This window comes from Lepisosteus oculatus, chromosome 26 (genome assembly GCF_040954835.1).
Source record: "Lepisosteus oculatus isolate fLepOcu1 chromosome 26, fLepOcu1.hap2, whole genome shotgun sequence".
In the NCBI taxonomy this organism is placed as follows: domain Eukaryota; kingdom Metazoa; phylum Chordata; class Actinopteri; order Semionotiformes; family Lepisosteidae; genus Lepisosteus; species Lepisosteus oculatus.
In genome coordinates, this window is record NC_090721.1 from 7,325,456 (window position 1) to 7,339,337 (window position 13,882).

Consider the following 13,882-nt stretch of genomic DNA (forward strand, 5'->3'; position numbering starts at 1 on the left):
AGAGGAAACCCACACAAACATGGGGAGAACATACAAACTCCACGCAGATAGCACCCCAAGTCTGGAATTAAACCCAAGGACTAAGCGCTACGATGCAGCAAAGCTAACCACAGTGCCCTCCAGTACACAGATATATAGTCACGAAACAGACCCACTCTGTACTTTCATTCCATGGGTGGACTGCTGTAGGTCTTCAACACATTCAGACCAGGGGTTCTCTATTTCTACACCGGCAACAAATGAAGCAAAGAGGTCCTGTGATTATGAAAACATTTGATTCCCATACATCAGTGTCAGCTGTGGAAACGAAGGATGTTGCACTTTTTTGAAGACACACAAAATGAAAGGGATCCAGAAAATATCCGTTACCAGCCTGGAACATAAAAATCTCAACAATGTCAGACAGTGAAGTAGTGTCTTGTTCTCAAACTTGTGTGTCAGTCTTCTCATTAAGCTGGTTTCCCAGGCTTCCTGGTTTTCAAGCATTCAGACAGAATCTGAGCACATCTATGTCCAACACAAATATTCATTGCCAGGTTTTGTGTTTCTTTAAGACATTACATGTGAGTTTTCTATGGATACTTTACTCCTCTACCAATTTAGGACGTATGTAATGAGCTCTGAAATGCGATTTTTATGTCTTCGGTTTGACACATTATTCATTAATGACAGTAGATGATTCCTGCAAAACTTCAGCAGCTTTCTGCCATTTTTCCAAATGTCATTGTCTTTGGGTTTCTTTTTTAGATAGGGACTTAAAAATTATCTATTTGCTGTCATAGACCCTAATTCTAACTAATTCTGGACTACCTAATGAATATGTACATGAGTAATGTGTGCTGTTTTTAATCAGGGTAGGCAAAACTATCTCTGTGTCAGGGTGGGATACCTGTAAGGGAAAGCAACTTTGTGCTTCAAATTTCTTCCCACTTCTGATATAAAATTCTATATTGATATTGTGCAATGCAAAAATAAGATTAATGAATACCCAGCCTCACCATGCACACAGTGAAGGCTTATCACCTCTTCTCTCTCGAAGAACACGCAGAAATGTGTTTTTTTTAACTCACAAATGGCAAGGCACGGGATTTCTATTAAAGCGTTTAGACTTGTTTTATTAAAATAAAAGTCTGAAAGTGCTGAATCAAAATGTGATTGAAGTTGTTTTTCTCGTTTTTTTTTCTCCTGCGCTCTGCTGATATCTGCAATGTACTCTGAGTCATGTGGAGGCTGTCCTCGGGTCCAATCATATTTTACACCTCTCCCCGCCGTCGCCTGATAACTCCATTACGAGACATACAGTACGTAGCCAGGCCTTCGGCTGGCCAAGGCTATGTTTTAAAATACGAAGAGGGAGAGAGAGCTCGCGATGACAAAAGGAAGTTACTGTTTAACACCATGCCGGAGATGTGATCTGCCTGTCCCTTCTGACTGTCAAATCAGGGTTCGGTCCTGGGTGTCCCCAGGGGATCGTACATGCTGTGTGATAACAAAGTACGCTATCAAAAATGAAATCAGGCTTTGTTGCCACAGCCAGAAATTATATGGTACATTAAAGTACACGTCTGAATTTTACGTTCCTGTTACATTTATTGTGCCTCATACTGTATATGTCCTGCTTGTGCCGTTGTATTGAGCTAGCTTTTGTGATAAACGTGATGAACATCGATAGAATAAGAAACTCGAATCACGTAAAAGTGTCAGGGTATCACGAGGGGAGAGGGGGTCCGGTGTTTGTAAAATACAGTAAGTGATTATTTGAAGTGATTGATTTGTGTGTTTTTACCAGTGTCCTGTTTTAAAATTCACAGTTTGCAAGCTGAGTGACTGCGGATTCCACTGATATATATGTACTATTCTGTAGAAGTGCGTAGTGATGTCGTCGGGGGAATGTCACGGTGTTGAAGAGGATAAATGACTTCTTCTGCGCTCTGTTGTAAATTCAATTCAAAACCACAGGTATGCACTCCAATTAATGAGACAGGGCTTCATTAATGTCTCCTCCGGGATTATAGAGTTTAGATATGCCCTTTTTAAGAAACCGCTAATTTTGTTCATTAGCGATTTGTCTAATACTTGAGATTTAATAATGAAATGATTGTTGGCATAATAATAGCTCAGGACGAAGTCTCGTTTACTGAAACCTTCCGATCTGCTTTTCCTCCCTCCTTGCATGCGGATCAAGAAGATGAAGACGGAATCATTTTTTTTTCTGGTTGTGTATGAATTCGCACTCTCTAACCCTTGGCGTCCGTAATCAATAGCCCAGAATTACATAGCCTGTGCAATGCTGGAGGCATTTTAATGAGGGCAGTATTAGGTTATGTACGGTACAAACTTTCTACAGCGCTGAAGTTGTTCCATTTGCTGACGCTAGGAGCTGTCCGCGGTGCTGAAACGGCACTGGTGCGCTGTCTTTAAGGTGCTGACAGTACTTGGAGCTAGCAATCCGCTTACTGAGCGTTGAAATTAAACATTCTCTGCCTTTCAGCTGATTCCAATTACAAAGCTGCGCTCCGCTCGACTCGCTAAGCGTGGTATGTGCCTGTAAGGTCTCAAGGCGAGTGGCTGGCCGGTGAAGTCCTTAGCTTTTTTTCCCTCTTATTTTTTTTTTTGTTGTTTTGTTAGGAAAGTGTTTGTAACACAAGGGCATTTTATTCTAGAAACGGAGGAGTCTACTCTGGCAGACATGTGCCCGAAGAGAGATTACCGTCTAAACGTGTACGGTCTGCTGTTGATTTTCGGTTCTCTGCTGACGGAGACCCGCGGTCAAGGTAAGGTTTCCGCTGACTGTCCTCGATATTAATAATCGTTCAAGATGTTTATAATTCGACCGAAGTCTCCGGTGTTTCAATGATGTAGTACGGTGTCGTGCACTCCCTGCTGCACTGTGTGTACAACTGTTTCTTTGTCGAAACCCGCACTCTGTTTATCGGCTTGCGTTCAGTTATTCGCTTGGACGTTCGTGGAGCTGGTTGTATGTAGATCGGGTTCGTGGCTGTTCAACTGTTCGCGAAAACTGTTCGTCTTCTGCTCCTTGGAGGCTTAAAGCTAGCTCTGTCTTCCGATTAGATCTGTATTGCATAGGATCCAATAAGTCAGTCCGAGCTTAAAATGAGGGGGGAAGAACTTCAGTGAACCCCATCGGTAGCAAAGCAATCTTAACTCGATTCAAAGGCGAAACGTTAAAACGCTTTCAACTTAAATGTCACCGTGAGGCGACAGTTCAAGCATCCCACTTATGGAGAGCTTGCATTAAGCATTTGTATAAGCGTTCATTGTGTCCCCATTGAAATGACAGTATTTACAATAAATAAACCTAAACCCAACAAGTGCCCTGCATTGTTTTATCGCTATAGTTTATGAAACAGTGCACAATAAATAAAAAAATAACCGAAAACTTTAAGAAGTTCAACAGGTGCACCATATTGTTGTGTATAATTCGACCTGAAACAATTTTATTGCATATCTTTTTTCCATATAATAGTGTTAAATTCAGCCGCTGTTTATTTACTTCAAAATGCTTTAAGTTTCTCGGTGTTTTCCTATCGCACCTTTTCATTATTAAACATGTTCTAACCCATAGTGCCCTTGATAGTCTACTTCTTTAACGAACGTCCGAGTTTAGAATTTGGTGTTCATTTTTTAGTTTACTGTGAAATCCGGAAACTAAAAAAAAATCGCTTTTCCTTCATCCTTAAAGGTATGAAAGAATTCGTCCTCGCCTGAACTTAGTTTCTCTTAGTGTGGTGGCCAACCTAGATGCTGAAAATAGTATAAAAAGTAACTAAAAATACGCTTTATGATTTAAGCGTTACATTCGCACTACTCTCAAATACGAATCGGATCTTTGATCCTCATAATGATATGCAATCCTGTTTTATGCAGAAAAAACGACTTATTTTCATAACTTTATTTAAAAAACGATTGAATGTAACTACAAAGTAACGTCTTTTTTATTAGCTATAGAATACATTCCGAAAAATAAAAATGTGCGAAATATAATCAGTTATGTAATGGAAACTATACATTAGCCTTCTTCCCTTTGGAAGCAGGTACTTTAAACATTTTAAACGGATGAATCTCCTTTATTACCATATTTTAACGCTCTCAGACGAAGTCATAGGTTAACACGAGTCGATGTTTTAATACGCAGAAAACAACTCTACAGCAAAAACGATTAATTCGAAGAAGATCTATAGAATACATCAAGTGTGCCTTAAATAAGACGACGTTTTACGATGTACGGGCTGGGGAAACATGTTGTTGCGGTTGTGAATAACTCCAAAGAAATGCAAAATGTTTTTGATCCGTAGTTCCATTGTCTGTTGTTTTCACTTGACCTCTTTAAGATGCAGTGCAGTTTTTCAAGACCAACTCGAGCTTTGCACATTTACAGTGCACCAGCCTATACAATTTCAGTGTGCTCGGGACCTACTGTATAAATACTGTACAGTATTTCGCACTAGTCACCTTATGAAGGAATGTCACCGCCGATTGCTTTGTCGCAATCTCCAGCCAGACAACACTGCAATGAACAGCCTTTTCCGCACCGGTTTATTCGAACACACTACCGGTGTTGTCCAGAACTTTCTGCCGTGATAACGTCCATACCTCGGCACTGCCCAGAGAGTTCTAGACGGGATTCCTCTAGATAGAAGTTGGCGACAGCCTCCTGCATTCGCGAGGGGTACGACTTTGCTGTTACAAAAGCAAAAAACAAAATAAAATCACAAAGTCTCAACGTTTTTTATACAAACGATGTATGACCTGAAACATTTTTTCCTTACTGTTCCGGCTTACAGTAACCACACGTTCACAGCTTTAAGAAAAAGCTAAGATAGCCCGGTATTTGTAGCAACACTCTGTCAAGGAGGGCCAATAATAAATCACCTTTTTTTCACCCCAATTTATGCTACATTTTTTCAGAAAAACAATTAGCAGGAACCTACATTATATGATGGATGTATAAAATTATTCCATAGATGTGAAGAAAAAGAGTGTGTGGTGTGCGAACTGCTGTTGAGGTTATGATGGCCTACAGTAGTCATAACAGGCAAAAACTGAATCATATGTCATGCAAGCCCATGTGGAGTTTAGCTGAATAGTTTAAATGAACAGTTAAAAAAACTGCTTAAAATTACAACACAATTGTTCAATATAGTGATTGAGAATCTTTTGTATTACTCCATAATTCTTATGTCAGTCTGCGTAAAAATGGTGATTAGTTGTCAGAACGGCTCTGGGCTCAGATAATGTTAGCAAGAGGGGCCTTGTGTTGTTGGGAAGCTATTTTTGTTGGTTCAGAATGGGAAAGGATGTGGTAGCCTTCATTATTTGATCTCTGTGCTGAATGAAATCTTACGACTACAGTAGCTGCACTGAACAGAAGACTGTGCATTAGCTGCCCAGTAACAGCACATAGCATGTATTCATTTTGAGATCCATAAATTGCAGACCAATTAAAAACTGAGAACTCCCAGCATGAAGCTGTAGTGAAAATTGAATATAATTCATATTTAGTAAGACGGTAACCTTTAGCATTTTCCATTTGCACTGTCAGGGCTGCAATTATGCAAGGCTTGTGATAAGCATGGTAAATACCACTTTTTCTTTATTGGGTAAAGTGTAGCAAATGCTTTTTATGCTAATGTTTAGTGTGTGCAAGTTTGTTCCTCTTGTAGACAGGGACTCAAGACTTTTTTCAAAGATTTGTAACTTTAATGAACTGCTGTCATTGTTTTTCTTCGTGTTGCACTGAAGGATCTTACTCTTTAATGAAGAAATAAAACATTATCATAGGTCTTCAAATATGCCACATCCTTTAGTAGTAGTTTTTGTTTTCTGGAACTGATGTATTTATTATAAAAGTAACTTAGGAGTTTCTGAATTCTAAAATGTAACTCTATTGATTGTATCTTGTGCCCCTCCATCGTTTCAATCTTAAAATCTAGATCTGTCAACTTCCATCAGGGGTTTCTAGTATCTGATATTGCACTCTACTGCACCAATACCTTGAAAAGCACTCCAACTAATGCACATATCCATCAATCTCAACAAAGCTCTTTGAGCCTGTTAGACGCAGGCACCCTCACAGACTGATGACACTATATTGCTGTGTCAGAAATGGGTGAAGGTCAATAGGTTGATTTATAAATATCCCCTGTAACATCAGCAGAGACAAACTGAAGCTACTAAAAAGCATAAGCTCTCTGACGATGAAGGTTGACACATTGCTTCTCTCATGTTAAAATGCAAAGGTGTGTGTGTGGAGTTTTTTAGAATCCACGAGCAGTAGATTCCACAGATGTTTCTCTTTTGTTTCATGTCAAAAACCTAATCTAGCTCCTTGATGAATTTCAAACCTGACCCCTGAGTACCATAAATTTAAATCCTGACTGCTGCTGCTCCAGGAAAGACTCGATAACGATGACAATGATCACGGAGGGGTGTTACAGTGCTGTGAAAAAGCCTGTGATGTGAGACAGAGCCACGTCGAAGAGGTATTATTGGGCAACGGGCACTCAAGCAGAGCAAGGTGACCTCACTGGGGGCTGTGGCTAGGGATCAACTTGACAGGGGCGCCAATTATTTTTAAGGTGGTCCCTGAGGAGGGAATAATATTGCCCTGCTGAACCTGTGTAGAGGTAGCACCCTTCCCCAGGGAGTGCCTGACCTTTGCCCTCTCATTACCCACGTCACACCAGTGCTACCGTTCTTGGAGCAGAAGCGAAAAGCGTGCCTGCTATCTCCCTGCCTGCATTTTTTCCTCCCCCCAATAACAACATAGAATTGTGAAGAGCTCCCCCATTTCCCTATTTAGGACAGCCGGGTGTGTATTTTAAATTTTGGCTGATGGCCATGAGCCGTGAGACCTCCCACGGGGGAGAAGGAGGAGGTGTGGGCGGACTGCTTCAAGCCACTGATCCTTTAACACCTTGCGGCCCCGAATCTGTACCACGTGCCTGCAGACGGCCGGCCGCAGGGGTCGACCAGGCTGACGGATTCCCCGCTATCCCTTACCGTCGCTCAGTGGATCGTGTGCTGCCGCTTGGGGAATCCCAGCCGCAGGTGGTTAGTCGTGACCCAGCCTCGAACCCGCGATCGCAGGGCTCAGCCTCAGCTCAGCCGAGGGGATGATCTGGGACCTGCTGGGAGTTCTGCTATCGTGGGGGGGTGCCCAGCTCCCAGAGAGCCTCGGTTCAGTAGGTCCTCTACCGCACCCGTAAAATAACGATTTGAGACACATGGGTTTTGATAAATTTAATTGAGTTCGAATTGGGTTCGATTCAGCTGGGAATGGCCAGCTCTGGGCATTAACGACTGTGGGTGTGTAAAGTTTCAAGTGCTAAATTAACTACTACTTTGAACTAATTGCCTCCTTCAGTGTGCAAGACTGCTGTTTGTTGTGTAGAAAATGATTACCAAAAGCTGAACTGTAGAACCTTCTGTTTTGTGGATCTCTATCCCTGGTCCTAACCTTAAAGGATCTTGCAAGATGCACCTGGGACACCTCAGCTCCAGTCTGTACCTCCCGTTTATAGGGTTGATGTTTTGCTGTTTCACTACAAGGTGGCAAGTGAAATCAGGAGGCAGGTCAACTGTTTTGCATAAACATCAGAATGATTATACTGTATACTTTGATCAGGACACTATTGTTAGTGCTGCAGTTATTTAAAGCTTTCAAGTCACAAGTGGGGAGAGTCAAAAGCGAGCCATCATGGAGCTCATCCCCTTGAATATTGCAGCAATAACTGCATTGGTAAAAAAGTTGAGCTTCTGCAGGTTTGCACCACATCGGCTCTGTTGCACATTGCCCTGCTGAATCAATTTCCCGAGCAAAGCAGATGGCTGGAGAGAAAGAAAGAGAGAAAGAGTGCTTTGTGAGGGTAAATTATACGAATGAGGTTCTCAGCCAGCCCTCACCCCACTACTGGCTGCTCCTTATTAAGGTTGAGATTGATGACCCATAGGATGGGCTGGAGCAGCTCTGGGCACTGTGCCGGTGTGGTGCCAGACTCCCGTATTGACTAACAGTCGCACAGACCACCGCGCAGCTCGACTGCTGGAAGAAATATGACCCCCGTGCGCGTGTGTTTCGCTTCTGTACAGGCCTGCTCTCATCCGCTGCCCCTGAGTCACTGGGGGACACCTTTCGCTGTCTGCCCCGCCGCGCCACCCTCTGCAAAAGGGGCTCCTGTGTGAAACCGAGAGAATTAAAATAATTTGCTTCTGTGGCATTTGATCAATATATGCAAGAGACAGGTGATACCCAGACCAGTACTTTGACGCTGGTATTTTTCTCTATGCATCCATTTTTTCTGATGCGCCCAGCTTTGTATTTGATTACGATTCTGTTGATTTGGCCGCTGGAGAAGGTAGAAAACAATCCAGGTCTTTCACATGCACTGCATGCATTATATATTACAGCTTTACCTCTGAGGGAAATTCATCTGTACAGAATGAAACGCAGCTCCTGAACGTAGGAGTGCAAACACAGTGCAGACTCGGGCGTGATGCACAAGTCTTCAATTTCTGATGTTAGTTTAAAGGGAGTTTTAAATGAAAGTTCAGGAGGGATGACTGCAGCCCAGTTCTCCTCTATCTCTGCTCCCCTGATTCCTAATCCTCAATGACATCCCCTATAAAACTCTAAATACCACTGTGAGCCCGTCTCTGATCCTCGCAGTCATCATTCTGCTTCCCTCCTCCTCTCCGTCTCCACCTGTGCTGCTGCCCCTTGGGTAACTCCTCCCTCTCCAGGGGGTCCTGACTTCCTCCTGCTCCGGCCTGGGGGTCCGTCCTCAGCCAAGCCAGTGAAGTCAAAGCTGCTTAAGCCTGACTTCTCTAGAAACAATCCTACATGCTTTTACTTACTGGGTGTTATTCCTCATCAAATAATGTTGTATCTCTGACCGCAGCCCTTATCCAAAAATGCAGAGGGATGTGATGCACTCCCTTAATATACTGTACGAGGAGAGCAGTACACTACTGGGAAAACCAATCGGGGTGAACAGAGGACTTTTAAGTCGAAAAGGTCAAAGCAGAATACAGGCAGTATTTCAGGTGTGACATTCCTAGGCCCTTAAATGTGACTGATTGGAGGTTGGCAAGCTAAAAAGCTCAACCAAATGGCAGAGAAAAATCTCTTCTTGTCCTTTTTTCCCCTTTCTCTTGAGGGGTAAGGAACATCCAGAGAGACAGTGTTTGACTCAGAGATGATCAATTACTCCCTCAAGAGCGACTCTCATCCTTCCTCGGAGAAAGGGGGGGAGGGGAGAGGTATAGAGAGAGAGAGAAGATGTGTGTGGTGGGTGTCTGCTAGATTGAACACGTTGTCAATCACCTGGTATTGGAATCGATTTTGGCTGGGTGAGTACAAGCATACATCTCCAGCTAACACTCAAGCATGGCAGCCTGCCTAATTGTAAAAGTCTAATTTCTACTTGCTATTATTTTTTTTTTCTTTACCAGGCTTGCACCTGACCTGAATATGTCGTATACTGTATTCGTTTCTAATTATTCTTGATACGCTTTCTTGTTGTGGATAAAACCAAGAACACAGAACGAGCACGCTAATGCAATCCCTCATCTTATCCTATCCTCCCTTTCAGATAAAGGTCGTGGTTAGGTTTCACTAAAATGTTGGTATTAGCAATTTTTTTTAATGAACCACAACCTTTCAGTTCCACTATGGCAGTTAATGCACTGCAATATTCAATATAAATATATTTTCATGGTCCTTTTTAATTGCTAGTCTGTTTAAAGGAATGTGTGACTGCTTAATTGTTATGAATTGGGTAGACCACACGCTGATTTATGTCCCCTGTATAAAATAAACATAAAATCATTTCACTAACGCTAATGAAACCTCCCAAAATTAATAATACATTGCTACGGCTTGCGAGAAACCAATTAAAAGCTGAGGGTGCTTCATTTTGGGGGATGAAATCAAGTTATACATTTCTGACATGCTGTTTGCGCCTGGGTTGCCTCTTGTGGAAGATGTACGTGAGAGAGAATGAGCTGAGATGTTTTATGTGTCTTGATGATCATTAAAAGAATTACGAGCCCCCTTTCCCTTTGTGAGATTCTTCTTGACACTCTAGTGCTGGTGAGAGCATTGTACTGTAGATCAAAGCATGTGATTAAAATAATGAAGCGTTTGACTGAGGTGCACAGTGGACTTTTGAGGGAAATTGAAGATTACTGCTGGATCAATTAAAAATGTGTTACACCAGCTGTTGTCAAATGTATACTTTAATAACACTGAAGGATCAAAATTAATATCAGGTGATAAGAAAAGCCATTTGTTTTAGGGCAAAAGACTTCATCATTAGAATGCATCAGGTGCTGCTTTTTTAACCTTGTCTCGTGGTCCACACCAGCCTGTTCTGGTGGTTATCTCTTCAGACCAGTGTGATTGGTGATCTTTTTCTTTGGAAAGCCCTACAATCTGTGCTGAAGAAGCAGGAGCTTTTCCTAGTCATTAATTCTGTCTTGTTTGAATTACAGAGGGTTTTTTTAACTCCCGAAGAATACATATTTACTTAAGATGGTGCAAAAGCCCCTTTTAGTAGTTTAACAAGCATTGAGATTATTCTCATGATTAGACTCTTGTGGTTTATTTAGCGAATGCATGACTGTGGAGCCAAGAGACGATGCCCTTGTGCTGAATGCAGCAGTTGCTAGAAAGCTCCTGAGTTTTAAGGAGGAATTTTCTCTTCAGATGTCTGGGGGAGTGGTGTTTGCAAGGACAGAGAACCAGAGAGAGGAAATGAAAGGAGAGATCCGGATTAAATGTACAGTACGGGTTGTGATTGGCTGGATGCCCAAGGGTTGTGTGGGCGATGCTTGTTTGACATCAGCCACTGGCGAGTGTGACAAGGCAAGGGTCCAAGGTCCAGGGTTTTGCCCCTGTTGATTCAGCTTGCTTGGTTCTGATTTATGAACTTGGACACTGTTCTCTTGTCTAAAGCTGTTCCAAACTGCATCAAGGCAGCTTAGGTATTAACCTCTGAGCCTGCATAGAGCTGTTCAGTTCTTATCTGGCAGGGATGGAGGTGAAACATACTTCAGGCCATTTCAGCATGACTCTGTGTGAGCCACCATGAACTAGAACGGTATACAAGCTTTGTCAGGGCTTCTCATAAGGTCTGGTCCTAGAATGATGGAGCTTGAGCTGGACAGCAAACATGAATGAACTTGTGGGACCTGGTTGTTGGTAGGTCACAGAGATTGCAGAGAGCACGGCGTCTCAGCTAGCACAATAGCCTGTGAAGAACACTTCAGGAACTGTCACAACCCAAAGGAAAAACCCTGGATATCTTTGCCATGTGCCACACTGTGCCCTGTGTATTTGTGAAGCTCAGTAGTGCAACACCCGTCTTCAAGTTTTCTGGTGGGTGGTAAGTATTGGTATGTCAATGCTCTCTTTCCTAAGGTGTGGTGATGAAATCCACTGTGGGATTTGGAATCGAAGGACAACAGGAGCACTGAGGGGCAGAGCCAAGCTGTGGGCTTTAGTAGGCTCTGCAATGACTTCCATTTAGCATACCTCGTATCTTTGAGCCGATATCCGTTTTGTAGAAATGAACCAGCCATCCATAACTATGGTGTCCAAGTTGTTCCAGTTGTTCCTAGCCAACTGCTTGGTCCTGAAAAGTGACACTTGAAACCTTTTCCAGTCCAGCAACCTCGGGGATCTGGGCTGTTATTTTGTAGGTGTGTCCACTAGTGCTGTTCAGCTGGTACACTTGACCTTCTTGTTTAGCCTTGACTAGCCCTTGCGAATGGCTGGCCGTCAGGTTTGCAGTAAGAGCTGGGCAATGGCTTAGCGTTTTTTATCTTCTTTCTCTGCTGGCACAGTATGTGAACCATCAGCTCTTGTCACCATGTTTCTCGCCAGGGTGTCACAGGATGTAGCTGGTTCAGTCTGCTGCTGTGAGTGAAATCCCACCTTCAGGCTGCTGATGACTGGACGGCGCAGTCGAATGCTTCCGGCTGCCTCCCTATGTGGGCCATGTGGAAATTCCTTTAGGATTGTGTTCTGTATGGATAGAAAGAGACCACTGAGGGATCTGACCCAACTGGGGTCAAGGGAATAGATCTGTGACCTTCTCTGTGTTGTGTATTAGAGAGAGGTTGTTTCTGGTAGCCTGCTGTACAGTGAGGGTTATCATCCCTGTCTGTTGGCCAGTATCCCCTGCTGCTCACAGATAAATCTTGGCAGGATGTGCTGGGCCCAGCTGGCACTTGGAGGCTCATATGACGCGATAGCTTCTAGACCCTTCCTCTGTCTTTCTCAGAACGCGGAGGAGACGCAAATTACTCTCGCCGAGCCAACGCAATCAGCATCGCTTCATGGCATTGGGGGAGGAAAAAAAAAAAGAGGACAACCCTTTTAATTAAATGACATGCTCTTGAGTTCTGATGATCATATAATTTGGGGGTTTAAAATGTTGAACACCTGTTTTTCGGATTGCTGGTGATTAACCTATTCCAGTTTGCTCCCTGGATTCATCAGAGTGCTATTCATCTGCTGTATAGCTTCCTAATTGTTTTTTTTTAGTCACTTTAACTTGTTCAATTGCAAATTAGGGTTATTATACAAAAACGCCCCCCTCTCCGGGAGCAGCTTCAAAATAAAGTTTTCTACACTTCGCAGGGGGTTCAGAGGATGTGGTGGAATCTGCTCATTTGCCTGTCATTTCCATCTCTGGGTAATGATTTCTCATTCTTGCTGAACATTTCCAGCCGGCTGTGGTGCGACGTGCTTTTTCCCTGTTGCCGTCATTCAGAAAATGGGCTTCCTGTAGTCTCTCTTTTCAGAAGCTTGGACTGCTTTTTTTTTTTTTGCCTTCCTGTGCATGTGCAATTGATGACAGATGTTATTCTGGAGGTTGAAGGAAAATAAGAGCGACCAGGGGAAAAGGAAGAGCCCTTATCCCTGCTTGTCATAGCTGATTTTGGTGAAAGTAACATTCAGATCCACATTTGTCATTTTTGTCTGCCTTTGACTTCCTCTCCTGCCACGTCATAGGAATGTCTTAATAGACCTTCACTCATATAGGCATTTTGTTTTTTTTCCCTTGCCACACATCTGTAAGGGGTGTTCCAAATGTAAAATGTAAAAAGTAAAACGCAATACACACCCTCCCTCACTAAAACAAAGAGAAACGGTAAACATTGAAGAGATTCTGCCGCACTTATCTGCTTTGTTTTGGTTTTTTCTTACCATCAGAGTCGACAAATAGCGTCTTTGTACTTTTGTTCGGCTTTTGCAGATGGACGCTCAACCCTTCTTCATCTTACCAGCACGTCATCACGGCACTGGCCGCAAGACGAACTCCCAATGCAGAAAAGAGACGCATCACATTTGAATCGCGGCCTCCAAATGAGAAAACCCCCAAAGCCACAGAAACCGGGCATGGAGCGGACGCAGGGGCAAAAAAAAACAACCCAAGCCAAAACCAGGGTCAACAGGCTTTTAAAAAAAATAAAAAATAAAATAAAAGCAAGTATTCGCTCAGTAAACCCTCAGAGCCGGAAGGTCACTGCCCCTCTCGCAGCATACTAAACTGTAAACGTGTTCTTGTGCCAAAGGTTTCGGTTTTCTTTTTGATTTCGTGGTAGTGCAGTAGGTCGGTTTCTGTTTGTCTCTCGGGTCTGTTGTTCTATCGATTCCGCCACTGGAGAGGCAAAACAGAGCGCGGCGGATCTCGGGCCTCTTGGTTTTCATGCACTGGCGGACTGCGTGCACCTTACTAATTAGGACCGGCGCCTGCTTCGTATGTAGAGGAGCATGCACTCAGTAACGATTAGACCACTGACATCTTGAGCTCCCCCTTCTTTCATTTGCAACGCCTCCTTTTATCTAGAA

General features: G+C 43.1%; 1 protein-coding gene across 5 annotated transcripts in view; it reads left to right on the top strand.

Annotated features, from left to right (window-relative positions):
- The first annotated feature begins 1,910 nt into the window (after nucleotides 1–1,910).
- The window catches only part of sez6b (seizure related 6 homolog b), a 208,811-nt gene continuing 196,839 nt past the window's right edge, over nucleotides 1,911–13,882 (top strand). For 3 of the 5 annotated variants that reach the window (XM_069184230.1, XM_069184228.1, XM_069184229.1), the window contains exon 1: nucleotides 2,374–2,774. In XM_069184230.1, the coding sequence (XP_069040331.1) occupies nucleotides 2,690–2,774 (85 nt within the window). In that variant the 5' untranslated portion in view covers nucleotides 2,374–2,689. Of the gene's footprint in view, nucleotides 1,960–2,372; nucleotides 2,775–13,882 lie in introns of those variants that run through there. The other 2 variants (XM_069184227.1, XM_069184226.1) reach the window with 2 other exon arrangements.